Source organism: Rhinoderma darwinii, chromosome 10, assembly GCF_050947455.1.
Source record: "Rhinoderma darwinii isolate aRhiDar2 chromosome 10, aRhiDar2.hap1, whole genome shotgun sequence".
Taxonomy (NCBI): Eukaryota; Metazoa; Chordata; class Amphibia; order Anura; family Rhinodermatidae; genus Rhinoderma; species Rhinoderma darwinii.
The window spans coordinates 27,246,880-27,274,271 of NC_134696.1; the positions used below are offsets into that span (position 1 = coordinate 27,246,880).

Consider the following 27,392-nt stretch of genomic DNA (forward strand, 5'->3'; position numbering starts at 1 on the left):
AGAGCAATAAATGACTCTTGCACAACCCTCAGCAATGCACATTTCCATGAAAAACTGTTTGTCTTGCCGGGTCTGGATGTAATTTAACAGGAAATCATTTTCTTCGCCTTTATAATCTGCACCTGATCCAAAAAATACGTACTCGCCTCATTTCATCCACACATCACAAAACAGATTCTTATTTCCAGATGAAAACATTGTTGATGAGAATACACAATAGTCACTTAATATCCTGCCCTTCTGCTGCGTTCACCTTTGATCACTATACTGCAATTTATATTGATAACAATTCTACTTTGTAAATACATTGTATTACTGGTCTTGTACTGATCCTGAGTTATCTATTATTTTATTACAGGAGCTCAGCCAAGCTTTTTAAGGGTGTGTTAGACAGCAAGCTTATTAATGCTTTCCAAAGACATCTAGCAGAATTGTGAATGCAGCTCTGGAGTATAATACAAACTGTAAATCAGGATCAATAATGTAATGTATTTACAAAGTTACCCAACATTACATGCAGAATAATTCTATGTGTAATCGGTAAAATGATGTTTAAAGGTAGGCATACCCTTTAAAGCGTTAAGGTGCATCTGCAATTATAAGATTCCCCAAAATCTAGTATAACCGATGCTTACTAAATGTCAGTCACAGCCAGTCTTCCATCTATGGGGACCATTTAATCCATTGTGCGAATGCTAATTCCCAGCAAAAGTTAGTTTATCGGCTAATCTGCTCGTCTACACGGCCACTTAAAAAGGTCGCTAGTCGGCAGCACATCTTCCGTGCTGCCGACATAACGGAAATGTATGGGGACGAATGATTATAGTAACCATCGCTCGTCCCAATAAATAACCAGTCATTGCTCCTTGTGAAAGGAGCAAATAATCGCCGATCAACGAGTGGTCTCGCTATCCGCTGCTTGTGTTCACGGCCCATATCTGGCTGTAAAAAAGGGCCCTGAATGCACCTGTTTAGCAGAGTCTTCACTTTTCTGGTGTATGGCGGTAATAATTGTTCACTGTATGGCGATATAATGTCATCACAATATGGTGGTAGTAATTGATCACGTTATGGATCTGTTATTCAGTCACAGTATGATGGTAATATTTGCCCATAATATGGTGGTATTATTCAATCACTGTATAATCAAATTCAGACACGATATGGTGGTAATGTTTGGTCATGTTGTGCTGGTATTAGTAAGTCACCATGGTTTTAAAATTTGGTGATAGTTTGATGGTATTAGGGGATTCGCAGTATGTTTGTTGGCTATAAACTGATGCAAATTGGCATCAATTTGTCCCATAGAAATGAGAAGGGTCCGTGAACTGATCCTTAATAATCTAATTTACTGATAACAAAAATAACACACTAGAATGCACACAATATGTGTTGGTAATATATGGTCATATATTATTTAGAATCACTGAACAGGCCGATACTCACCTATGAAGGCAGGTACACACACAACCTCCAGCCAGACCAAATGCTACATAGAGGGAGATAGCCCAGGGGCAATATATACTATCTCCCTCTATGTAGCATTTGGTCTGGCTGCGTCCTGCTGGAGGTTGTGTGTGTACCTGCCTTCATAGGTGAGTAGCGGCCTGTGCAGTTATTTGTTAGTAATATATGGTCCTGGTGCAGCATTATTTAGTCCTTGAATGGCGGTATTATTTGGTCCCTATAGGGCTATAATTTAGAGATCTGCCATACTCTTTTATTATCATAGAAGGAATTAGACTTTTCGGCAAAACATTAAGCCCAGCTTCCGTTTAATAACTGTGAGTCAGAAGAAATTCTGACTTTTTTACCCCTGGTCTAATCCATTATCACTGGTGTCCGGTGGTGACATCATTGCTCAGTACTTGGCGCAAAAAAATGAAAGTAAAGTAGATAAATGGGACATCAAAAGCAACTTGATGGGGTTGGAGCTTTGTCAGGAACTGCCTTCTACAGCTGGGACTTGTACAGACTTCAAGAATATGAATTCCATGCTAAGATCAAGACGGAGAAGGGTGGAGGGAGAGAAAGGAGGAGGTTTTAGAGTTCATAGTTGTTTCTGGGTCTGTGTGAGCAAGTCACAAAGAGAGGCTGTAACAAGCGGATCTGCTGGGCTAGGATAGGGCTGAGGGGACAAAAAAAAAGAAAGAAGGGCTGTAAGTTATTAGGGTGGAGGGGAGCGAAACACAAAACTGTTTTTTTTAGCAGATGTTGTGTATCCACTGAGGAGAGTCTTTTCCCATCGGAGCATAACAACAATAGAAGAGCACGGCGAAACTCCAGCGCAGGTGATTCTGGACAACCGCAAATCTACGCAGAAGAAATGGGGGTGATCCACAAACTGCTGCTGTGCCAGCTCCTTATTTTCTACAGTAAGATGTTCTGCAATAACCTACAATTTCTCTGGAGGGATGTGCATCATTTACATGCCTGTGATTGTCTTCTCTCATCCTGACCTTCTGATATAGGAAACTTGTAGCTTTCCAGCTGTTGCAGACCTGTGTGCTGACTCGTATGATCTGCTGAGAGCTGTAGCTCCGCTGCGGCCAAAAATTCAATATCACAGGATGCCTTACTGTTCAGACTGGAAACATCATGCTAGCGGCAGAGCTTTATGTTACACATGTTGCAGAGCTTTATGCTTATTTATTTCTGTTACTTATATAGGGCCAACATATTACGCAGCGCTGTACAGAGGTCCACACTTACTGTCCCAAGTGGGGCTCACTATCTAAATTCCCTATTGGTATGTTTTTGGGGTGTGGGAGGAAAGCGGAGTACCCGGAGGAAACCCACGCAAACACGGGGAGAACATTTATGTTACACATGTTGCAGAGCTGCTTTATGTTACACATGTTGCAGAGCTTTATATTACACTTTGTTACACATGTTGCAGAGCTGCTTTATGTTACACATGTTGCAGAGCTTTATATTACACTTTGTTACACATGTTGCAGAGCTGCTTTATGTTACACATGTTGCAGAGCTTTATATTACACTTTGTTACACATGTTGCAGAGCTGCTTTATGTTACACTTTATGTTACACATGTTGCAGAGCTTTATATTACACTTTGTTACACATGTTGCAGAGCTGCTTTATGTTACACTTTATGTTACACATGTTGCAGAGCTTTATATTACACTTTGTTACACATGTTGCAGGGCTTTATGTTACACTTTATGTTACACATGTTGCAGAGCTTTATGTTACACTTTATGTTACACATGTTGCAGAGCTTTATGTTACACATGTTGCAGGGCTTTATGTTACACTTTATGTTACACATGTTGCAGAGCTTTATGTTACACATGTTGCAGGGCTTTGTTACACTTTGTTACACATGTTGCAGAGCTACTTTATGTTACACATGTTGCAGAGCTTTACATTACACTTTGTTACACATGTTGCAGAGCTTTATGTTACACCTTATGTTGCGCAAGTTTGCCAGCAAGAAGATTCCCCAAAAAAAGGGGAGACTTCACGGACTCACCGAAAGAGTTGGCTTTTCCCTCGGCTTAACCCTGGTTCATTGGTGGTTCAGAGATGGCAACATGGACTTGGGTTTGTCCTGGCAGCCTGCACAGTAGCACAAGCATATTTTTGCATGCACGCACAATTATGCACCAACTCGCTATTGTGTAGGCAGTAGGGACAATCGCCGGTCCCTGCTGCCATCAATGAACCACCAATGGCATCATGAGCACCCCAGATAATAGAAGGAGCACTGTGGCTAGCACTTTAAAGGGGGCACTGTTGCTGAAACTTTACAGGGGGCACTTCGGCTACAACTAGTTTGGGGGAACTGTGGATGTCACTATTTTAAGGGTACCATAGCTGTCACTGCTATGGGGGTACTGTGGCGGACACTACTATGGGGGTACTGTGGTTGACATGGTTATGTGTTTAAGGCCAGGTGCATGTTATTAGTGGTTTCTCCCACCGCTAAAGGTAGTGCGACTCATAAAATACATTTTATTAGGGGATTGCCAGTTAAGTCATTTTGCTAATTTCCATAGTGGAATAAATGATTCCATTTAAAGGAGACCTGTACTAACCAGAATTCCTGCGATTATTTCCCTATCTAGGTACAGACATATCTACTTAGGATGCAAACACTATAGACCAGAAGGAGCACAGCAAGCGTGCAGCAGGAAGCCCAGCTAGTATAGTGCACTAATATACATTATATAAGTGTGTGTGTGTATATGTATGTATATATATATATATATATATATATATATATATATATACACACACACACACACACACACACACACACACTCTTTTATATATATATATATATATATATATATATACTCCCTTGGATTTTGCAAGCTGATATGGTCAGTTTCTGGAGCTTAGACCTCCAGCTATTGATATAATTGCCGTCATTGGCTGCCTGCTTGTTTTCGGTGTGGCTGCTGTGGAGAGACATGTCATTTTTGGTCCAGCTTGTATCATTGTACTCTAGGTTCTATTATGTGTTTGCATAGCATTGAGCATTTGGCAGCCGTTCCTTTCTTACACATTGTACAATATGTGTACGACTAAAAAGTTCCTTAAAACATAAAATTGTTATGAATACCAATAACTTCACTAAAAAAATGAAAAAAATGTTTAGGATGCCAATAACTCATAAAGTACAGTCGTAACTCATAAAGTACAAAGATCAGTCGTAGAACAGTGGGCTGTAACTGTAGCTCTCCAATCATGGGTTGTGTAGTCCACTGCTTTAGAATATGGTCGAGTGTATATTTTACTGAGTATTTCTGAGATTTAACCAATCATAAAGGGACAGGCTGGTGTAAACAGATTCTTGCAAAACCAAAATGAGGACACGCAGCTTGCCTGGCTTTTGTATATAGATAAACATAAACCATAGGTTACCGTACACAGCTATAAACACCACACAAGACCAGTGATCACGAGGCACTCCAGCTGGATATTATTATAATAAATGGTGGAGCCCTTGACAGGAGCCAATGACAAAAAGTGTAAAACCACAAATGATCATATGGCTGAAAATAAACATGCAAAATATGGAATAGAGTGAAAAAAATTATATAATCCCCCAAAAAAAGATTTAAAGACAGAACATATGGATTTCCATGATCAAGTTTTGGAGTCAATGTAATTAGATATATAGATTGGACTTGATACAAACTTAATAAAAATGTCATAATCCTGTTTGGGAATGGGTAAGTGATTTTTTTTTTTCTAGTAAGGTCTTCTCCTTTGCTCTTAATCCACACATTATTTTTTTTTTACTAATTAAAATCAGATACTGATACATATTTTTTTCTAGTTTACTTTTATTTTCTGTAAATGATTATGGGGGCAGCCATCCTACCTGAGCTGTTTTACAGCAGAGATATGCTTTATAGTAGCCACATGGACCATAGGAACTGGAGATGACTCATTGACTTCTGTGGGAGAGTTTTGTAGGCATGCTCTGTGACCTTTGCAGAGGTCATTGTACAGGGAGGGGGAAGGGGAACTCTGTCCATCACCTTTTGTCAATGGTGGATCCTGTGTTATCTATATATAGGCGTTACCATTCATTGTAATCCTGCCTGTAATGATAATGAGATGACTGCTGAGAAGTGATCTCTACAGAACAGGAAGGGTCAGTCTCTTCAATATAGATAATGACATAGAAAGATTACAAAAAATTGACCACAAATTCTTACAAGAATATATTTAACATAAAAGCGTGATTTAAACAAGTCATTTTCTGATAACAGTCCCTTTAAGTCCCTTTTTGACACCTAAATGTTTTAGAGTCTACTGTACTATTTAGTGTCTTAATTCATCTCTTTGTAGAGGGACTAACTTAAGTCAGGTGAGATGTAGACTTCATTATGCATGGTCCAGATCATCTTGCCTCAAAACTTTAAGTCATATTGGTAGCTTCTAAAATAGAGGAGTATGACAAGGAGTTAGAAGCTTCTTCATGTCTTCTGTAAGTCATGATCACCAAGCAATCATAATGTATTATGTAATATATAGTAGGCCTCATCTTGTGAAACCATTTACAGAGGTTTATGTAGTCCGGTATTAATGCAATATTCATGATTGCCTATTATTTGGAGTCCTCTTCGAACAAGTCCACAAGCAACATCCCATTGACTTGTTCAGATATGGATAAATCTCTTAGACTCATTTGCATCTAAATCAGAATTTCTCAAGAAATGGCACAAGGGGGACAAAGTGGATTGTTGGCTTATATATTGTAAACCAAGACTGATTTTTACTCATAAAATAGTCACAGAGGCTCTTTAAATTTACTAATGCCCTTTACGGCTTAGAAGGAATGTAAAATTGAGAATTTCTCTCGAATTATTGCCCAGATGTTAACAAGCAAAGTACAGAACTGAGGCTGACATTACATAGGACTGTTGAAGAGTCTGTTCTTCGGGGATGACCTTCATTGGAGAAATAAGGAATAGTTCACACTACAAATCCTCTTTGAAGATGGTCAAAAATATTATTGATGCTTCAGAACTTTAGTGTCAGCCAAGACTTTGGAGAAGACTTTGGACAACTAGGAAAAAAAAAGTGGTTCCTGGACGTCACCAAATCAAACTTTTTTTTACATGAAGAACATATGTCAAGATTGAAGCTTTAATGTTCACATATATTATCAGGAGACTCGGAAAAAGACAAAATATGTTCAGAAAGCCTAAAGGGAAGAGATGAAGATGGCCAACAAGATGGATGGGTACAATCACTAAAGTTAAGAAAACGCCGCTAAGAAGTCAGAAATCCTTAGCAAAAGACAAAAAACTTATGAGAATCATTGTTCAATAGGTGTAGACTTAGCAGGTGAATATGGAGGGAGCAGGGGCAGGAAGGAGACCGAGGGGCAAAACAGGGAAGGGGCAAATGTAGAGGATTATTTTTATGGTACTGAGGTAGACCGAACAGCAAACAGTAATCATACATATGGCAAAACTTAAAGTGTGTGATCTTTATGCAATAAGCAATGAGATCTTCATACAATTATAAGCACTGTTGTATTCGACATGAATGCCAAATGCATAGATCATTCAGATTTAGTACAAATGCATGTGAATAAGAAAGGCTTGTGTTGAATGCCCGCATGGGCATAGTTATACCCAGTTTTATGCTGTATTTTATTATTCATCCATGACATACATAGTCCCCAGTGGAGCTCACCAATGATTTTCTTATTTAAGCCACATGCACAAACACGTAGTAGAGCCATTTTTAATGGAATGTGGGAAGTATTAATGATTTCTAAAACCCTACTCCTTCCATTATGAAATATTGCCTAAACATTAAGATGAGAACTAAGTAAGGATTTCCATTTAGACCACCATCAAATAATAGCTTTTGTTGCAGCTGATTGACACTAAGCATCATAACTAGATTTTTTGTGAAGAGAGATTTTTCTATAACCGTTACGGTAATCATTTATTCTAAGCATTTACTTTTGTTGTTCTTTCACTTTACTAAATCTCACTTGTCATTTGTGAAACAATCACTCGATTCTAAAATCCATCAGAAATTCTTAGTTTACTGCCTTGAATGGTTTTGTGAATCTTTTAATGGTTTCAATTAAAATGCTTGTATTGGTTATAGTTGTAATTATAAAATTTTCATATGTAGCAGAAACTTCATTATGTCTAGAGGCCAATAGGACAGGTCTGTACCTGCAAACTGCTTAGCAGATGACTTAGGACAACTTTGTATTAGAACTAGCACAGGTGGCTTTATGCCGAAGCTGCACATTTTCCTGTTATTTATGTCATTGTTCCTCATCTTACATATATGTGCAGAGTTTTCAATTCTTCATGTCCTTAAGGCAGAATAGTAATATAGGTTATCATTTTATTTTTGAACTATTTGAAATGAATGAACTTTATTCAGCTGAGGATGTAGTGTTTAATAGAAATGTGAACCTACAAAAATATTAGCAAATTGTTTATATAGAAATATCCCAATATATTGTTATAATTGTAATTCCGTGCATGGCCCAGGAGCCTGGACCACAGAAAGAACGGACATGTCTTATTACAGCCGTGTTCTGCGGTCCAGGCTCATAGAACTTAATGCACGCGGCCATGTGCACGGCCCACTATTTGTGGGCGGCCCGCTGGTAACACTCCTCGGCCATATGACCCGAAAATCACAGCCGTGGACATGGCTACGGTCATGTATATGAGGCCTAAAAGGTTATTAGTGAAATATCTCACAAAAAGTGATAATCCCAGGACTATGTGAGCAACTGCCTAGGTTGTAAGTTAATACATCCATTTCTCATCCTCTGATAAGAACGACACAAGAGTTAATTAACTTTAAAGTGACTATATATATAGATAAAATTGATGTAAAAATTTGTGTAATTTTGTGAATACATTGCATTACTTATCCAGCACTAGCCCTGAATTTCACCCTGTATTATACATCAGTTTTCCTAATATCAGATAACTGTAGAGTGCTAAAATCAGCTCTTAAGCCAGCAGAAGTATGAATGCAGCTCTTGACTACTAATACAAGGTCAGCGCCAATATAAGTAATGCAATTTATTTATAAAGGGTACTCAACTTTTTATGCAGATTTAAAGTCGTTGTCTCTTCAAGGCAGCCCCTGTTCATATGCCGCATTAAGGTATATGGAGTTCATAGAGGGAGTCCCCCCGCTTGGGACCACCTCAGTGAGCCAGAGCAGAGAGCCGCAAAGTAAGAATAGAGTGCATGATGCACTCTAGCAAATCTGGCCCATACAGGTATTACATGGTCTGCAATTTATTTTAATGGCTGGCATGTAATAATACATTTCAACTACAGTGGCCGCTACAGGAGAAATGTATGATAAGCTGTTATTGCCGGGGGAAGCTCCATCTCATCGTTGTGGTTTCCAGGAGCCAGAACTGCGGTGATCAGTTCATTGCTGTAAAATGTAATTTAAAGATGGACATACCCTTTAAGGTTTAATTATACTGAGTCAATGTAATTCTTAGTTTATTTGCAGTCGATTTATAATCCAAAAATCTAAAAAAATCCATTCATTCAATCCTATTTTAGAGGGATTAAGAAAGAATGTTTCGTCCTTTTTAAATTTAATCCCATGTACTCTGACATTTGTATGTCAGGTGCCTGGCTAAGAATTGCTGGGTGGAACTGTCCATTCCTATAATATCTAGTCATTGTAAATGGCATCATTTGTTCTACATGAAGAATAAGGGCTGTATCTGTCTTCACTTCCCCGTGGGCAGAAATTTGGCAAATTGTAAATGGTTTGAATGCATGAATGGCAGAGATAGCTGTCAGAGAGAAATTAGGATAATGGGATTGGCCATGGATGAATTTAACCGGGCAGAATTGTGTTTAGCAGAGGAGTAAATAAGTAAAATGCAGCGTGAAAATGCAGAATATTATAGTACAGGGCATGGGTCTTATCAAGTCCACACTTGTCTAGACTGGAATAACGGGCAGAATATATAATGAAAAAGATAATGACAATGTGATTGAAAGGGCACTGATCAAGCACAACAGGATCATTTCAGTGTAGTGTAATATTCTATAATAATAGGGAGAAAGACGAAAAATCGGACAAAAATCTATGTCACCAGTCAGCCCGTTTTTGGGTTAAGTTTCTCGTAGTGGAATTCTAAGGTAATAATGTCCTGACAGATCTCTATGTAGTATGGAGATGTTTCAGATAGCACTAGTTTTCTTAGGTGCTCGAGATAGGGTCCCAACCCAGTTGAGATGTACAAGAAAAGTATTCGGCACACTCTTGGAATGTAAGGCTGGGTTCACACGAGCATGTTACGTCCGTAAAGGACGGAACGTATTTCGGCCGCAAGTCCCGGGCCGAACACCCTGCAGGGAGCCGGGCTCCTAGCATCATAGTTATGTACGACGCTAGGAGTCCCTGCCTCGCTGCGGGGCAACTGTCCCGTACTGTAATCATGTTTTCAGTACGGGACAGTAGTTCCACGGAGAGGCAGGGACTCCTAGCATTGTACATAACTATGATGATAGGAGCCCGGCTCCCTGCAGGGTGTTTGGTCCGGGACTTACGGCCGAAATACGTTCCGTCCTTTACGGACCGAACATGCTCGTGTGAACCCAGCCTAAAGGCAACACAGAAAACCAAAATAAAAATAATCTTTTCACTTTCCAAGAGTGTTCCGAATACTTTTCTTGTTTCTATCTGAAACATCTCCAAACAGTGCAGATCTCTATGTAGTTGTGTCCACTCCAAAAGAGCTCTGTAGAGGGAATCTTCCTGAAAGTTAGGGGCAGAGCTATGTGCACATAGAGGCACATGGAAAGCTGTGGTTCAGGACTACAAAGCTGTAGTCACTCCATGTGCCGCCATATAGTGCCTCCATATGGCGTCATATTACGGAGATAATCTCCCCTAGCAATGCTTCTGAGGGAGAATATATCTGTAATACGGCATCCAGATTAACATGGCATGACACATTTCCAAATGTGGGAAATAGTGCAACGGAGATAACGACCACTGGCTGTTACAATGTAGAACCCATACATTAACAGGGAATACAGGTCACACGAAACATAATAGCCTACAATCTTCTCATTAATAGCTAATGGCAATGAAATGTTGAGAGATGATTAAAAAGGTGAGAGCAATAGTAAGAAGATGGCAGATGGTGTGCACGTTTGGATCTAGGAACCGGTGTATTATATTCTAGTTTGTTTATAATGGTATATCAGTACAGTGAGCGTAAGGCCTCATTCACACGAGCGTATCAGATTCACGCGCGTGAATCTGGTCCATGTGTTTTGCGTTATGCATCAGGGTGCTTTGCGAGTGGCATGTGTTATTCACGCACTTGCAAAGCACTTTTTTTTTTTTTATCGAATTGATGCGCAAATCACGCACCGCACACAGATGTGCATCCGTGTACAGTGCGTGGTTTTCACACACCCATAGACTTCAATGGGCGCGTAGGTGCCTGAAAGCGCACCAATATAGGACATGCAGTGAGGTTCACCCAGCGGATATTTGCACCATGCTCATTATGTTGCGGAAATGTTGCAATGCAGAGAACTTTGCTGCGGACTTTCTGCAAAAACTATCCACCACCTCCGCATTTTTCAAACTAACACAGCTGGACGCTTTGAGAAATGGAAACCAAACAAAATGACCTGCAAAAAGAATTGTTCATGTTTCTGTAGTTTAATTCAAAAGAGCTTTTTATGATGGAGGGGGGGGGGGGGAGGAATTTTTTAAGGTTTATTGCGAAACCAAGAGGCAGTTACAAAAACAGATTTTATTAGTAGCAGTTTTAGAATCATCTGCATCCAATTTGAAGAATTTACACACAATACAGGCTACCGGCAGAATAAATATACGGTACTTACCAGGTATTTTTCTTCCATGGGACCTGGAGATATGACTCATTAATTGCTCTGTTACTGTAAATGGTTGACCTGCGCTTTGCATGTGTCTGCCACACTGTACATATAAAACCATAAGGCGGCGGTCTGCGGCTGTCAAGGAATGTTGGGAGTTGTTGTTTCACAAGTCGAGAGCCACAAGCTGCAGATTACTGCCCTAAGGATTAAAAATACTGGGCCTCATGGATCAACAGTGTTTAAAAGATTTAAAGAGGCTCTGTCACCAGATTTTGCAACCCCTATCTGCTATTGCAGCAGATCGGCGCTGCAATGTAGATTACAGTAACGTTTTTATTTAAGTTATGACCATTTTCGTATTTATGCAAATGAGGCTTGCAAAAGTACAACTGGGCGTGTTGAAAAGTAAAAGTACAACTGGGCGTGTATTATGTGCGTACATCGGGACGTGTTTACTACTTTTACTAGCTGGGCGTTCTGATGAGAAGTATCATCCACTTCTCTTCAGAACGCCCAGCTTCTGGCAGTGCAGACACAGCCGTGTTCTCCAGAGATCACGCTGTGTCGTCACTCACAGGTCCTGCATCGTGTCAGACGAGCGAGGACACATCGACTCCAGAGGCTACAGATGATTCTGCAGCAGCATCGACGTTTGCAGGTAAGTCGATGTAGCTACTTACCTGCAAATGCTGATGCTGCTGCAGAATCATCTGTAGCCTCTGGTGCCGACACGATGCAGGACCTGTGAGTGACGTCACAGATCTGCACTGCCAGAAGCTGGGCGTTCTGAAGAGAAGTGGATGATACTTCTCATCAGAACGCCCAGCTAGTAAAAGTATTAAACACGCCCCGATGTACGCACATAATACACGCCCAGTTGTACTTTTACTTTTCAACACGCCCAGTTGTACTTTTGCAAGCCTCATTTGCATAAATACGAAAATGGTCATAACTTGGCCAAAAATGCTCGTTTTTTGAAAATAAAAACGTTACTGTAATCTACATTGCAGCGCCTATCTGCTGCAATAGCAGATAGGGGCTGCAAAATCTGGTGACAGAGCCTCTTTAAGTGATCTTGTTCCTATAGAAACCAGTCAGAGAAACATGGAACCTGATTATAATAATGGGCAATAAGGCGACTTCCTCTGAGAAGGTTGTGCTATAGATTTATAATAATCCAATCTTTAATAAGGCTCTGATCATAACTGGGTCGGGGTTTCCATTTATAACGAGAACCACATAGCAGTGCCGGATCCGTCGTTCATAGGATACCACTGGTGCCCGACGGACCCCATTGACTTAACATGGGTCCATTGGGTTCCGTGGTGGAGTCTGTCGTTTTGACAGAAAGAATAGTGCTACATCAAATCTGACGGGATCTGTGACGGAGGCTTTGAACGAATCCTCCGAAGCAGGTGTGAATAGAGTCTAACTAATAAGAGCAACCTTGTTGCACTGTGATTGGTTGCTATGAGCAACAAGGCCAGTTTCTCTGTCAGGCACTTTTTCAAAATAAGGCCCAATGTATTAAAATTTTTATAATGCTCTGTTCACACTGCTGCCTGGATCCGCTTTCCGCAGTCTCAGCAGATTTGTTGAAAAGCACTGCATGCAGCAATATTTTTTCTCGTCAATATGACGGAAATCATGACGGAACCATTATAAGTCCATAGGGTCCATTGGGTGCCAGTGGTATTCGTCGTGCGACGGAATCTGACGGAGCATTGTGACTTCCATTATAAACAGAAATTATAATGCTAGTAGAAGAGTACAATTTTTGTGACTATCCTGAAAGAAAAAAAAAAGTTTTACCCATAGCAACCAATCCGGTCACTCCTTTCATTTTCCAATATGCACTAAAACAAAGATATCTGAAATCTGATTGGATGTTATAGGCAAAATAAAGGCATCAAATCTGTTACCAACGGCACCAAGTTAGGATCTGTTCATATCTTTCGTCAGGAGCCGCCGTAGTTTTAGCTAGACAAAATAGCATATGCTGCGCTATTTTGTCCTACATAGTGATGGAATCCTGACTGAACCCATTAAAATCAATAGATTCCATCGGGCACCGTTGGTTTCCGTCATGCGATGAATCCAGCAGCTACAGTTTTTCATTGTTCTGCTCCTATGATGGAGCAGAGCAACAGAAAGCCTTGATGCAGGTGTGAACAGAGCCTGAGATTCCAACTACAATTTTGAAATCGGTTAGAAAATGTTGAGCGTCTAATAGGTTGCCATAGGCAACAACATTTTCCGTTTTGGACCCATTTATATTTAAAAACAACTCCCATCCTCCAATATGGCTTAAACATAGCATCTAGATTACCGTAAACGGAGGGGGGGGGGGAGCAACCATTTTATGCTTTTAGAGAGGTTATTCACCAATTGCAGATTTGGGGAAATTTTCCATTTAATTTCAATGGAGAGTGATTGCCCAGCTATAGCCTCCTCTCCATGAATGGCCAGGACCCATACCAGTTTTTTTCCCATCATTGGTTGGGGTTCCAGCAGCCGATAATCGCAACCAAAAACCATGCTTGTTTTAATAACCTCTACTCATAAAATGAGTGCTGGATTCTGATTGGTTGCTATAAGTAACACCACCGCACCAGTTTTCATTAATAAGGCCCAATGACCTCCCAGGGGCAATGAAAATGTTTTTAAGTTTACCCCATAACAGGTGCGTACCTAATGGGGGTGCAGAGGTAGCAGTTGCACCCAGGACCCAGGCCCCCTGTCATATAAGAAGAGAAGTATTGTAAATGGCACATGGTAGTTAGGAGGGCCCTGTTACAGATTTTGCATTGGGATCTAGGAGCCTTCAGTCAAAGGGGTATTCCCAGAATTAACAATTAATACCTATCCACCGGATAGGTGACAATTTTCTGATCGCTGGGGGTCCCACCGATCACCGAGTACAGGGGTCCCTTGCAGTGAGGAGAAGCTTGAATGGATTGGCTGAGCTATGTATTCTGCTGTTTCTTTAATTCCAATAGACCTTAAATGGAGCGGTAGTGCGGTCAAGCCAGGAGGATGAACAGGGCGTTCTGGACCCCAATTCTCGCGATGGGTGGGTGTCCCAGAGGTGGGGCCCTCAGCAATCAGGCATCACTTTTCCTGTGGATAGGTGATAAATGTTGATTCTTGGAATACCCCTTTAAGTCTTAGTTAAGCTCATATTTTTCAGTTCCATCTTTACGAGCTATATTTGCAGGAGGCCTGAGTTTTCTACTTGGAGTTGTCATCAGTATTTTGGCGTCCATCTTGAATTTTTAGCACCCATAGCAACAAATAGAAAAAGTAGATAAAAAAAGCCGCAAAATACAGATTCTTTGTGTCTGACTTCAGTGACCTGACACGTTGTTGCCTATAAAAAAAAGAGTTATGTAAGTTTCTGGCTCTTGTAGATTTAATTCCACAGATGAATGGTCAGGCCCAGTGAACACATGTACAAATAATTCTCACTCTGCTGAAAAAAATATTGCATTTCATTATATGAGGTATCCACCGATTCTGGAACATTACTGTCCTTGTGGTAGAAGCATTTAACGGTTACTCTGTTATTACGTCTTGGTGTTCCCATAACTTTATTGTAGCAGCGCAAGCATTCTGTAGAAAAATTCTAATGAAACATAATTATAGGATAGCTAATGTACAGCATCATCTTACCTTATACACCCCCCCCCCTCTGCCTTCCACAGAATTACAACGACATCCCTAGATTTTAGCAGCCGAGACTAAATCTGAATAATTTTAGTATATTTTATTTTTAGATGTAGTTGGGTTTGTTGCAACTGTCATTATTATGTTATCCATATGGTGAAGTACATCAGATGCCTATTATGTTTAGGTTCCTACAATGCCTAGAAGGAAATGTTTCACAAATATTTATGGATACATACTGTTTTTGTCTATTCTGTTTCTACTTTCTTGTATATTTTTGTTGACTATTTTATTTGAATGATTATGAGGGCAGACATCTTGCCTGGACATAAGATAACTAAGGCAGAAATTGACTCATTGACTTCTATGGGAAAGTGTTGTGAGCATGCTTTGTATCATGTGCAGTAGTCACTGTGCAGGGAGGGGGAGGAGGGAGGTGGAGTTAAGTTGTCTCCATCCTCTATGGTGAATAAAGTGATCCTGATTTTTTTTTGGCTTCCAGTTTATAGTAGGGGTGTTACCTTTTATTGCAATCCTGTCTTGCTCTGATGATGAGATGACTGCTAACCCTGCCACCGGTGTACACCGAACATGCTGAGAAGTAGAGCACCACATCCCCTATATACCTCCATCTTTCGTTTTTATGTTCCACGTATGACATAGACTATGTACAATTTTCAGCCCTCCCAAGCAGTATTAAAATCTGATGTAGAACACAATGCTGGATCAAAGTCTGTGGTGGCTCTTGCACAAAACATAAGTGAGGACCCTATTTCTATTTTTAGATTTCAAGTAATATATTACTTCCCAAAAAAGTACTAACATACAGTGCCAAATACCAGTACCCACATAATGTTTCCATACAGTACACATGTGCTATATGGTGGACAATGAAGTACGTTCAAGACAAACTACCATAGAGAAAGTTTAGAGATGTCCACTTGTGGTGAGGGCAGGTTGGTTAAAGCTCCAGAAATGGTGGAAGCCACCAAACAATTGCCCCTTTTGATCAACCTATAAATCACTAGATGCACTAGTCCTCTGGTCTCCATCTGGTACCTGATAAAAAAATATATATATAGTTGAGATGATACTACATGGCAAAAGAACAAAAGTGATCACTTAATGCTGATTGATCAATATAAAAAAAAATGAATGTAAAGTCCTAAATAAATAGTTTACCCCCAGCCCTTCCCCCGTCCTACATTTTTAGCCATGATATTTTTTCCTTATGAGTGCATGCAGTCTAATCTTCACAGGGCATCTAACACTTCTCTGTCTTTTGCCTTTCAGGTCCAGTTGCTTATTTATACTCAGGTAAGAACCTTCCTTAAAATACAGATAGATATATATACACAAAAGCGGTGTTATAACATATAAAAGCATGGGTCTAGTTGTCTATGGAGGTTTCCATTTATCCAAGGTGTAGATAGAAAACATTTTGCTCACTTTGCAGCCTGATTTCTGTAAATATAGGTTTGCACCAAAATATGAAGACTCAAGGGAAAAAAATTTTCTAATTGGTTCTAAGTACATTGGCTGCTGTGATCATGTGGCAGCGGAAAAATGTCATCACTGTATCATGATAACAAGATGTGGTGGAGATTCCAGTACCGGCGAAATAGCATTTCAAATTGGTTTTAGCCCATTTTTAGGAGTTAAAAAAAGGGGTAAACTGCATAGAACGAAATGTAAAACATATTATGGCTGCTTGTAGCTGCCACTAGGGGGAGCTTAGGAGCTTACTGTATACTGCTTATATATTGAACTCAATAATAAAATAATAGGCACTAAGCTCCTGTGGCCTTAATGAAATGCAAGTGTAAAGGGTGCCTAGTCCCGTGCTGGATCAAGTTTGCAAATGCCACCAAAAAAACACTTTTCATAACTAGATAAAACTCTTTTGGTTTAGTTTATTTTTTCCCCTTTGTATAAAAAAAGAATGAAATTAGTATCTAATGATATTATCTGTAAATAAGCAAACATTTTGTTTCTATATTACAGTTACGATAAAATCTGTAAAACAGATGAAAACCAGTACACAATGAATAGACTTGTCGTCTTTATTTTAGAAAACTGATTGTAATAAGCAATTCCTCTGAACTGTATTTTGCAGATATGTGCCAGTTACCCGTCCTGGCAGTAAATGTATGACATTGGAATTTCAAGAGGTTGTGATAATGAATTACGTCAATAAATCTAGTTACAAACATCTAAGTCTAAAATTCCATGCAATGGAAATGTGGAAACGTTCTCACGGGGGAGTATTGCTCTCATCATTTAAAGGGCTAAAAACATGGCTGCTTTCTTTAAAAAAAATAGTGCCACACCTGTCAATGGATTGTGTCCGGTATTGTAGCTCAGCTTCATTAAAGTGAACTGTAATACCACATATAATCTGTGGACAGATGTGGTGCTGTTTGTTTTTATCTTCTTCTCCTTTTACCTTAAAGTGGTATTCTGCTTTTATTAAAGTGCACTTTTAGGGACCATATGTCCAATCTATTACCCAAGTAACACTTACTACAGAAAAAAATAAAACATTAATATATATATAAATAAAATCTATATCTTTATACTCTCTGCCTGTATTCAAGGCTGGTTTTAGGGGTTTTTAAGAACAGAAACCCCAGGAGTAAACTAAAACCACACAGTATTATTTAGAGGTGTCTGGTGGCGTTATTTGGAAACTCTTGGAGCTTCAATTTACACCTCTGATAAACCAAGACATTTGCTGATTTAACTAATTTCTCTATATTGTCTCCATAGTGCCTGCCAGCCACCAGAATCCAGAGAGTGTGGTCGTATCTGTATCTAACATCAGTGCACAATCGGGGTCCCAGGCTCATTTAGTTTGTCAGAGTTATCGCATGGTGTGGACACAGGACAGTCTTATAGACAGACAGAGAGTCGTACACTGGGATCTCTATAGAAGTCAAGGGGTGTACAGGGGAGAGCGCCTTTTGGACATGTTCTCTGCGGGGGAACAACGCATCTATAGTGGATACAACCAAGACCGAATCATGGTACCAAAGTCGGCCTTCCAAGATGGAAATTTTTCTTTAGTGATAAAAGGTATAATGTGCATAATCCTAAAAAATCAGAATAAGTCCGAAACAATCTGAGAAAAATAAAAAAAATTATTTTGCCCAAAGCGTTAGGGCACTTTGTCCACCCTTATATGTCTTTCTGAACCGGGATCACCCATTTCCATGATTGATGGCGTTGGGATGGTGGTGATGGTGACCAGTCTGGCACGGTACCTCTCTCTTTGGAGCTTGGACAGATAGACGGTTCATATCTTGCACCACACTTGTTGCCTTGCGCTAAGCAAAACCTACATATCTTACACATAAGAGTGGGTAAAAGAGGTTTATGCCTGCCCAGACACCAAAGAGAGGCCCATGCCAATCATGTCAGCAAATTACCGTAGTTGTGTGAATCATGGAAGCACTGGACCCAGGGTAGTAGGACTTCGGTTTAAATTTTTTAAATTAAGTTGACATAAATTTTTATTACGCAAATGTTGACATAATGGACATCTTATTTATTCACCACAACTTATTATAACATTGTTTTCATCTCTATTGCTTTCATGAAGGAGTATCCATGAGCGATGAAGGACTGTATTCATGTAATCTGCATCACCACTACTGCCACCTTGATGAGATGGTCAGGGTTCAACTGAATATCACAAAGTCAGGTAAGGACCGACAGCGTCGAACTGGTCGACTGGAGGACATAGCTTGGGATGCAGGTAGGAGTGGACAGATACTTAGTCTTTCCAGCAATAAAGCTGGCCATGCACATCGTGATTTTTGCAGGATCAGCCAATGAATCAATGTTATTGGTGGCTCCCTGACTCAGGAGATGCCAGAGTAGTCTAGTCCCATCTCTTCATTGAAGAAAGCATAGCCGAGCTAAGCATGTTTACAGGTTTGAGAGCAATAGGTGTGTATCACATGTATATGGCCTAGCTTCATAATGGACTTGTTAGGAGGAAAATAGTCTTTGATAAATGCACCATACCTTTAATCACTGAATCTTCACTGTTGACTTACTGGATCAATCCCTACATAGGAGTGGGTGCAGTGTATGGGACTCATGATGGAATTGGCTGTAGACGTCATACTCATACTTCCTTTTTCAATAAAAAAATTGAAACATTTGTAAAGTTTAATGTTTCTTTTCCCAGAACGTAAGGTGAAGATATACTGGGATGGAGAAAAGGCCGTTGTTGTTGCTTTAGTTGGATCCAGTGTTGTACTGCCCTGTGAGAACTGGAAACACATATGGACTGACCGACATCGCGAAGAAGACCAGCAAGTGGTACATTGGGATCGTCAAGCCCCTGGAATCCCTCATGACCGAGCAGATCGTTTAATTGACATGTATGCTTCAGGGGAGAGGAGGTCATATGGCCCCCTCTTTATCAGGAGAAAAATGAATGTAACGGATATGGCTTTTGCTCATGGAGATTTCTCACTTCTCATATCAGACTTGACAAGAGGAGATGAAGGGACCTACTCATGTCATCTACACCATCATTACTGTGGGCTCCATGAACGCAGGATTTTTTACTTAACTGTCTATGATCCACCAAAGGAACCTCCAAAAGAAGAACCCAAGAAAACGAATATAGGTTCTGCACCAGCCATAGGTAGTGTACCATATACCACAAAGCCATAACAAAAATCTTCATTATTGTACTTCTGTGTGTATATATAACTTTTTGAAGTTCTATGACCTAAGAAGAGGTTGCTCCTTTGAAGCTGCAGCCGATCAATCACCCATAGGATCGTTTGTACAAACGATCCCACCAGCAACTGTAGAGACTAAACTGGGCAAACAGGGAGTCAGTTTTAAGAAAATGGATTCCCCGGGGCTGGCGCAAAGTGGCAAATAATCATTCGAATTTGGCCGATCGTGCCATACATATGCAGTTTTGGCCAATCACAGCTGAAATTTTAAACCTGGTCGATCACATTTTCAACAGTCGGAACCACGCCTTTTACCATTGCGAACGATATTTTGCGTTAATTCTTTAAACAATGGTTGAACAAAGTGGCCAAAATTGACCATTTTGGACGACTCATCTCGTGTATGGTTAGCTTAAGACAGGGCAGTTTAAAACTATGTATGAGACTAGCTAAAGTCCTAGTGTGGCAAATGGACCATAATCGTTTTGTGAATCTTAGGACCATACTCTTGAATCATCGCTGTTAGGGTCTGGTTTCTTCCTTGACATTGAAAGACACCTTAATATTTGGAGAATAAAGCAGCAATGTATAAAAAGCTGCTGATATAAAAAGACGCTGTAAAATGTCGCTGCAGGTTCTCAGAAGTGGAGATATATTAGGCTGTGTTCACAACTGCGTGAGGATACTCAGTTGGGGCTTCCATTGGCCGTTTCCCTATTTTTGCTGACAAATATACTGCAGTCTGCACCACAATTCTTGCCATCAAAAGTACCAGAACCCGACAGACCCCATTAAAGTTAATGGGGTCCATCAGTGTCAGTTTGGATCGGTTTGAAAATTGATCCGTCAGAACTAGTTTTAACAGTACCTTACACAAAGTTGTAATCATGGGGCAGGCATTTTTTCTGGACTCCTGTTAGTCATCCCTCTAAAGCCACTACACTCATCCTCTACCCAGTCTGAAAAACCTACACCAAGGGACCATAAAATGAAACTGTAGCCTCTATATCAGCTGTAACGCTAGGGGAGGTGGGCTGTCAGGGCATATCCTCCATGCAGAGTGTCAATAAGTCCCTTTGCCTTGGCCAGAGTATTAAGATGTAGGACTAGAGCAACAAACAATCTCTGCCTCAGGTAATGGAAAGCCTAGCTGTCACTCTGTTCTAGATAATATCCCAGGGCACTCTGTATATTCTATGCTTCAATGACTAGAGATGCTCCTATGCATTAGCACTTTCACAATCTTTTTATGGCAGAGGCCCAGGGCACAAGATAATGGGGCTTGTAAATACAATACCTGTTGCTCAGCCCCCCCCCCCATCAGCGCTATAAGGAGTGCACGTTAACTTCTCAATCGTCCCACAAATAACCAGACCACAACATTCCTAAGGCAAAAAATTGTGTATTTACATTCAGCAGAGAGGACAGTTGGGTGACCTGGCATCACTCCACATACTAGGCTGGGGCATGGCTGCCCCTGATTGCCTGCGCACCTCCACTGGCTCCCCCGAGCAGCTATGGAATATACCCGATCAACCTTCACAGCTTCCCGAGTCCGTCTGAACCGTTCCTGCTGCACAGCCTGTGTCTCCCCCACTGACGAGAAACCCTTCCACGCAGCCTGTGGTTAGCGCACGTTGGCCCATAGCTGCCAACACCATGCGTGTGAAGTGATGCAATCCTGACTTCAAAAATAACAAAAAAGTCATACCAAAATGGCTGGCAGCGTAGAAAATAATACTGCCGAAACCTGACCTACTACCGCCTTAAATCCCTCTATGCTTCCCCACCCTTAATCCCCTTCGCCTGGCTCAAATTTTTCCCACCAAAACGCCCCCTACTGGTTTCCCCCAATGCCCCCTGGCTTCACAAGCCATACTGCCAGTCTCATCTTAGCCCCTCTAGATCCCCTATCTATCCTTACCACTATCTATCCCTATTACCCTCTTCTTGGGAATCACATGTCGCCCCCTTATTGTTCCTTGCGGGCACCTACTTTTTAATCACTGCTCAGACATAGAAGCTTTATGGAGTGTATTTAATAATACAGTGAAGCATAATGTTCATTTTTATAAATAGCAAAACATATCTGTGATATGGATTCCCCTTCTCTCCTGCTGATTTCTATGGCCATCCAATTCTTATATCCGCAGATTCTAAAGTCACCCATGAAAGTAAAGTGATCAATGTAATAATTCCGGAAAACAGACTTCACTTCTTCCAACAACTCGGATACATCCTGGCAACACTTTTGCTGTTCCTTCTCCTGCTCACAGCTGTGATCCTCATCACCCGCAAACATCGCAGGAAAGGTAAGTGTGACTCACAAGATGTGACACGTGGCTCGTAAGACGAGCGGCCGCCAGAGGCCAAATGTCTTCAGGTGTTATTATCAATGTGAAATATCAGGGGAAGCTGTTTATAATGGTACAATACCTCTTCTGTATCCATTTATTAACATAGTTTACATTATAACCAAGTCCAAATACTGACTGTAACAGACAAATAATTTATCAATGGTGTCAGAAGGCGCATTAGTTTACAAGTTGGCAAAAATGGCACAAATTGTGCCCAACTTACCAGTAAAGTGAAATGTTTAATAGTTTCCAAAAAGAGTCACTAAATATAGTTTTTCCATTTATTTTCTTCCAGGTTATGCATATAACTTTAATAAATCTCAAGGGTGAGTACAATCTACCATTTATTTTTTATTTACTTGATTAGAGACGTTTTGTATAGAATTTGGTTAATTTTTTTTATTTTAAATGATATTTAAATGTTCAAATAAGATAAGAAAAATGGGCTGATTTTTTTTCCCTCCAGAAGCAGATCCACTCTTGTCCATGGGTTGTGCCTGGTTTTGCAGCTCAGACCTATACAAATGAATGCAATACCAGATACCGCCAGTAGAGTGGCGCTGTTTATTGGAAAAATAACGGTCCATTTTTATAATCTCCTGCAACTGCTTTAAAGAAAATTATGATAATTTCCCCATCAAAATTTAAAGTAATGCTGGATTTACTATATATTTTTGTAGGAAAGATGTGAACATGAAGGAAATTTGTCTGAGACCCCCTGACCATATTGAATACAAGGAAGACGTCCAAATCGGTAAATAGGATTTAAAAAAATACAATTCACTTGTATTAAACGCCTTTTCTTATACAAAAACAAAAAAAATGAATAGTTTGCTTTATATATTGCTCCAAGTATATTTCCATCCTAGAAAAAAAATTTTTTTTTCAATCAAAATAGGTTCAAAATCCTCTGTCGATTAATTTCTTAATATATCTTCATACCAGCATACAATGTTTTTAATCTGTCTCCAAATACTGTATGTACTTTTTTATTTTCTGAGTGGAGTAGTCCTTTAAATATTGGGAAACACATATGAAACACCTCTTTAATTCCAGGCTGAAAAACATATGAGGCTTTATGCAAGGGTGTACATTACAGGCACGCCATGCGGCTGCAACGGGACGGGGACCATCGAGAAAGCGGTCCAGCAGTCTGCATGCATCCCTTAATTTATTGGATGGTGAAAACCTATGCAGGGATCCCCCTCCACCGGCCCTACAAGCAAACAGTAGTGTGAAGAATTAACCCAAGGATCATGGAAAGGAGATAGGGGTTCAACAAGCATCAAGCCCTCCTGTCCCAGACTGTTAGGGGTGAGGTGGTGTTAACCAGCACTAAAAGCGGGCCCACCTTATGATATTTTTTATGGGCCCCCTTACCTATATATATGCCCCTGGTCTCATAGAAAAAAAATGTTACCCTATACCAGGGGCGTGTGTTATCAGGGGCATGATGGGGCACTGTCATAGGGGATGACGCAGATGGAATTGAATGTGATTATTGCTGGCGCCAAGAGACCCTGATCACCAAAGACCCAGAACACCTCCCTGGTGCAAGTAACGCCACTGCCATATACTACAGATAACCGCCACGAAGATGCTGGTATGCAGGATGTGGGAGAGAAGTGAAATGTATTTACAAATTTTTGAAAATATTTTTATTGCTCTAAATTTATTTAAATAACTTTTTATGATTCTAAAAAGTATTTGTATTTCATTTCCAGATTACAAAAATAACATTCTGAAGGAACGTGCATCCATGGAGAGGACCTTCACGCCAAAGAACATTGACCTAGACCTTGGTAAGTGAGGTCACACTGTCATTTTCTCATGCCACTAATTGGCGGCTCGGATTCTTATAACTGGGAACATTCAGTTACATCAACAAGGCCGCCCCAGAACAACAGACATTTCAAAGCGAACACAATTCCCCCAGCAAATAGAGGTGATGGTTACGGGAGACATTTACAAACCCCATTCTCTGGGGACACTGGACATAGAGGAGGAATCTGGCCAGGGATCAGTTACAATTATATAGTGTGGATCCAAGATGAAAGATGAGTAGATTTCTGCGGTATTTTCAAAGTGAGCCTGATCTTGGTTAATGATAAGACAATGCAACAAAAAAAAGGATTTAATATCTTACAACCGCTGCGAACAAGACTTGATTTGCTACTTTAAATTTTTGTTTTTTCCGAAAGGGGTTAAATGGGATTAGAAACTAGGTCTGCTTTGTGTCCAGAAACAGCGCCACTTTTTTCCATGGGCTGTGTCTGGTACTGCATTTCAGCCTCTTTCACTTCCATGGGGCTGAGCTGCAATGCCAGACACGGCCCATGGACAAGAGTGGTGCTGTTTCTGTCACAAAAAAACCAGACCTTTTTTCTAATCTCATGAAAGAAAGGTTCCCATTGTAATAATTCATAAAAGAGAGGTCTTCCCTGGATCGCCATTCTGGGAAAGGAGGAATGGTCAGCATTAGAGCCCTAAGCAAAGACAGTCATGTATACACCTCCCTCTTCCCCTGTAATTCCTCCTGACAACCTTTAAAATTAACCTCGACTTAATAGTAACAACCTTGGAAAGAGTTTTTACAGTAACAGCATTTGAAAGAATTCTCTACAGTAACAGCATTGGAAATTATTCCTCATCTGAAATAGATAATTTCCAGTCTTCAAACTAATAATTGTATATTCCTTTTTTTTCTTGACAGAGCTTCGCAAAGAATATTGTAAATAGGACATCATTTCTGCTACTGGCTGGCCCAGGAGCTCCACCTTCTCTTAGGATGATGGCCTTAATGCTTCCTCTTGTGTCTACTTTCAAGCTGTTATTTTTTATTTTATTTTTACTTTTTCACTTTACTCTGGGTCTCCTTTTGTGCGCTACTGTATATTCAGATCACTGTTCCAAGTGGCAGCAGCATTTCCATACAGACAGTGACAAAAGACGTTTTTGATGGAATTTATACATTGTTCTGCGCCATTTTTCTATCTGTGGTAACTTGCAAGAGACTTTAAGCAAATGAGTAAATTTACAGGTAGCCTATTACCGAAATGATAATGTAGTAATGGCTTGCTGCAATAGCTTCTTGTAGAGCTGCCGTATATAAATAGCAGGTGATGCCTCGTGTACAAAACATTACATTGTGATTTGTCTATTGGGATTTAATGAAACCAAAATTTGCGGGATTGTAGGGGATTTTATATGCCAGTGTTCTCTGTGAGCTTATTGATTATCCTATTGAAAATTCCCTTCTAAGGAGCTGCATTCACAATGTATGTGATCCTCTCTAGCTTTTATTTTATGGTTTCCAGAATGAGGGGGTACCAGTCAATGCTGCCATTTTATAATATTAGAGAAAAATATGGGGGAGAGATCCTCCAGCTCACCTGACACATGACATGTGTGTCGTAGACACCGCACGGATTCTCGTGTCGGCACACGATGGGTGAAGGCAGACAAAGGCAAGGGGTTGAATCCAGCGTTGTAGAGGGTAAAACGGAATCTTGTTCCAAGTTTACTAGTATCAAATTAAAAAGGTCCAAAGGTATGGAGTCCTAGTGTGCAGGAAGGAGTGTATGTCAGTCCAGTCGTAAAGCCTACGCGTTTCAGACGTGTTAGATGTCCTTAATCATGGCTGTTCCATACCTTTGGACCTTTTTAATATTGTCTCCTCTATTTTTTCCATTTTTTACAACCTTTTTGAATCTAGGAAGATAAAGTTGACCTGTAGGCACAAATATAGGTGAAGACGGTGAAGCCATTAGACAATTTCAATAGATATCAATCATCCGGTTTTGGGTGACCTGGCTTCTACCTCTTTACTCATGCCTTAAGTTCATAGAAGGAAGAAGGGAATGGATATCAACATGACCTGAATGAGTATTAGACAGTTTTGTTATTACACGGTTATAGTAATTCGCTTATAGTAGGTGACCCTCACTTTTTGTATACTGGACTACCACTGCATTTACTTTTGCATCCTAAATGATTTTAGGGTCTACCATAAAGTTTCTGAATGCATTGCCAAAACTAATTTTATTGGGTGTATGAAATCAGATTGCCCTGTGTTCACATCTGCGTCAAAACGGTAGACACCGCGGCGGGACCCGATGGACTCCATTGTAGGACAGCGAGTGGTATCCGTCATGTGGTAGATCCGGTTATGCATCGTAGTTTCCGTTATAAACTGAAACCACGACGCAAGTGGGAACAGAGTCTAAAGCTTCGTGTTAGACGGATCTTCTCATTACCATTTAGTGACATTGCCTTTTGCTACCAGAAAAGCATCTTGGCATCAGTCAAACCATGCCATACTCCATCTCAGGCTTTGGCATAAATTAAATTTTTCTAAAAGGTAAATTTTAGGTGGAGAACCAATTTGACTTAACTTTGACTCATCTTGAAGATACATTCTATGTACAAAATTGCTAAAAAGGAAAAAGCTGTTTATAGGATTTCTCAAATGTTCTCTTTCTCCAACCAGCACAGTTCTGGTTTACGTTACATAACTATAAGTATTTTTATGCGCCGCTGGTTTGGTGTTTGTGCTAATAAAATGTATTCCTGCCCCTACTGGTTTATACATGGAACTTAAAAGGTGGGGTCTCACATGTTGTTTTAGTATACATTTCTATTATATCATTATCAATATAACAGGCATTATTATAAATTCAAGAAAATAAGATTTTAATGTAAAATATATGAACAATTGCATTTGTGAAATTACAGTGGAGACTGTAGTATGGACATGTGCTTGATCTGAAAATAAACTTTGATGAACGCTTTTGATTTTTATGATGTGCAGTTTAACAGATATCGGTTTTATGACGAAGAATGCAAATGGGTTTTCTGCTTTAGATATTGTTCTGCTAGATCAGTGGTGTCCATAGAAGAGAGGGGTCCAATTGCAAAGATCAAACTGGGCCCCCATTAAGGTGACCGATTTTGACACCCTAGACAGAAGGGCCTAGCGTTGGTTTCCCCCTCCATACCCTTTCCTTAACCTGTAGGCCAACTCCCCACCTTCTTGTTTGCTAAAATATGTATTTCCCCTGGAGAGAACACTGCCCAAGTTCTCGCCACCCAGTTGTAAAAGGGATGAGACCAACCAGGACAGAGCACTCTCTCTCCAAGGGCCCAGAAGACACCTCATGGACTGTCGTTATGGTACGTACGTCCTTGTGTCATAAGGGAAAGTTTGTAAAATGGAGAGATGCCCCTACTTGGGACCCGCTTTTATCTATCAGCTAAAGTCAAGGCTAACTTGACTATCTTTTATGGGAAATCCAGCATTGATT

General features: G+C 40.2%; 1 protein-coding gene across 1 annotated transcript; it reads left to right on the top strand.

Moving 5' to 3' along the window:
• Nucleotides 1–2,029: 2,029 nt before the first annotated feature.
• MXRA8 (matrix remodeling associated 8) lies at nt 2,030–26,879 on the top strand. The gene is made up of 10 exons (XM_075839620.1): nt 2,030–2,375; nt 16,326–16,349; nt 17,802–18,107; nt 18,634–18,735; nt 19,228–19,692; nt 21,886–22,044; nt 22,385–22,415; nt 22,770–22,843; nt 23,814–23,891; nt 24,803–26,879. The coding sequence occupies exons 1-10, from the start codon at nt 2,327–2,329 to the stop codon at nt 24,826–24,828; spliced, it is 1,314 nt and encodes a 437-aa protein (XP_075695735.1). The 5' UTR covers nt 2,030–2,326; the 3' UTR covers nt 24,829–26,879.
• The last annotated feature ends 513 nt before the right edge of the window (nt 26,880–27,392 follow it).

Bases quoted from the DNA above. Each gene is read 5' to 3' on its own strand.
- MXRA8 (XM_075839620.1), top strand. From the start codon at position 2,327: ATGGGGGTGATCCACAAACTGCTGCTGTGCCAGCTCCTTATTTTCTAC. The intron at 16,350-17,801 runs GTAAGAACCTTC...TTGTCTCCATAG, and splicing joins AGTTGCTTATTTATACTCAG to TGCCTGCCAGCCACCAGAAT. The intron at 18,736-19,227 runs GTAAGGACCGAC...TTCTTTTCCCAG, and splicing joins ACTGAATATCACAAAGTCAG to AACGTAAGGTGAAGATATAC.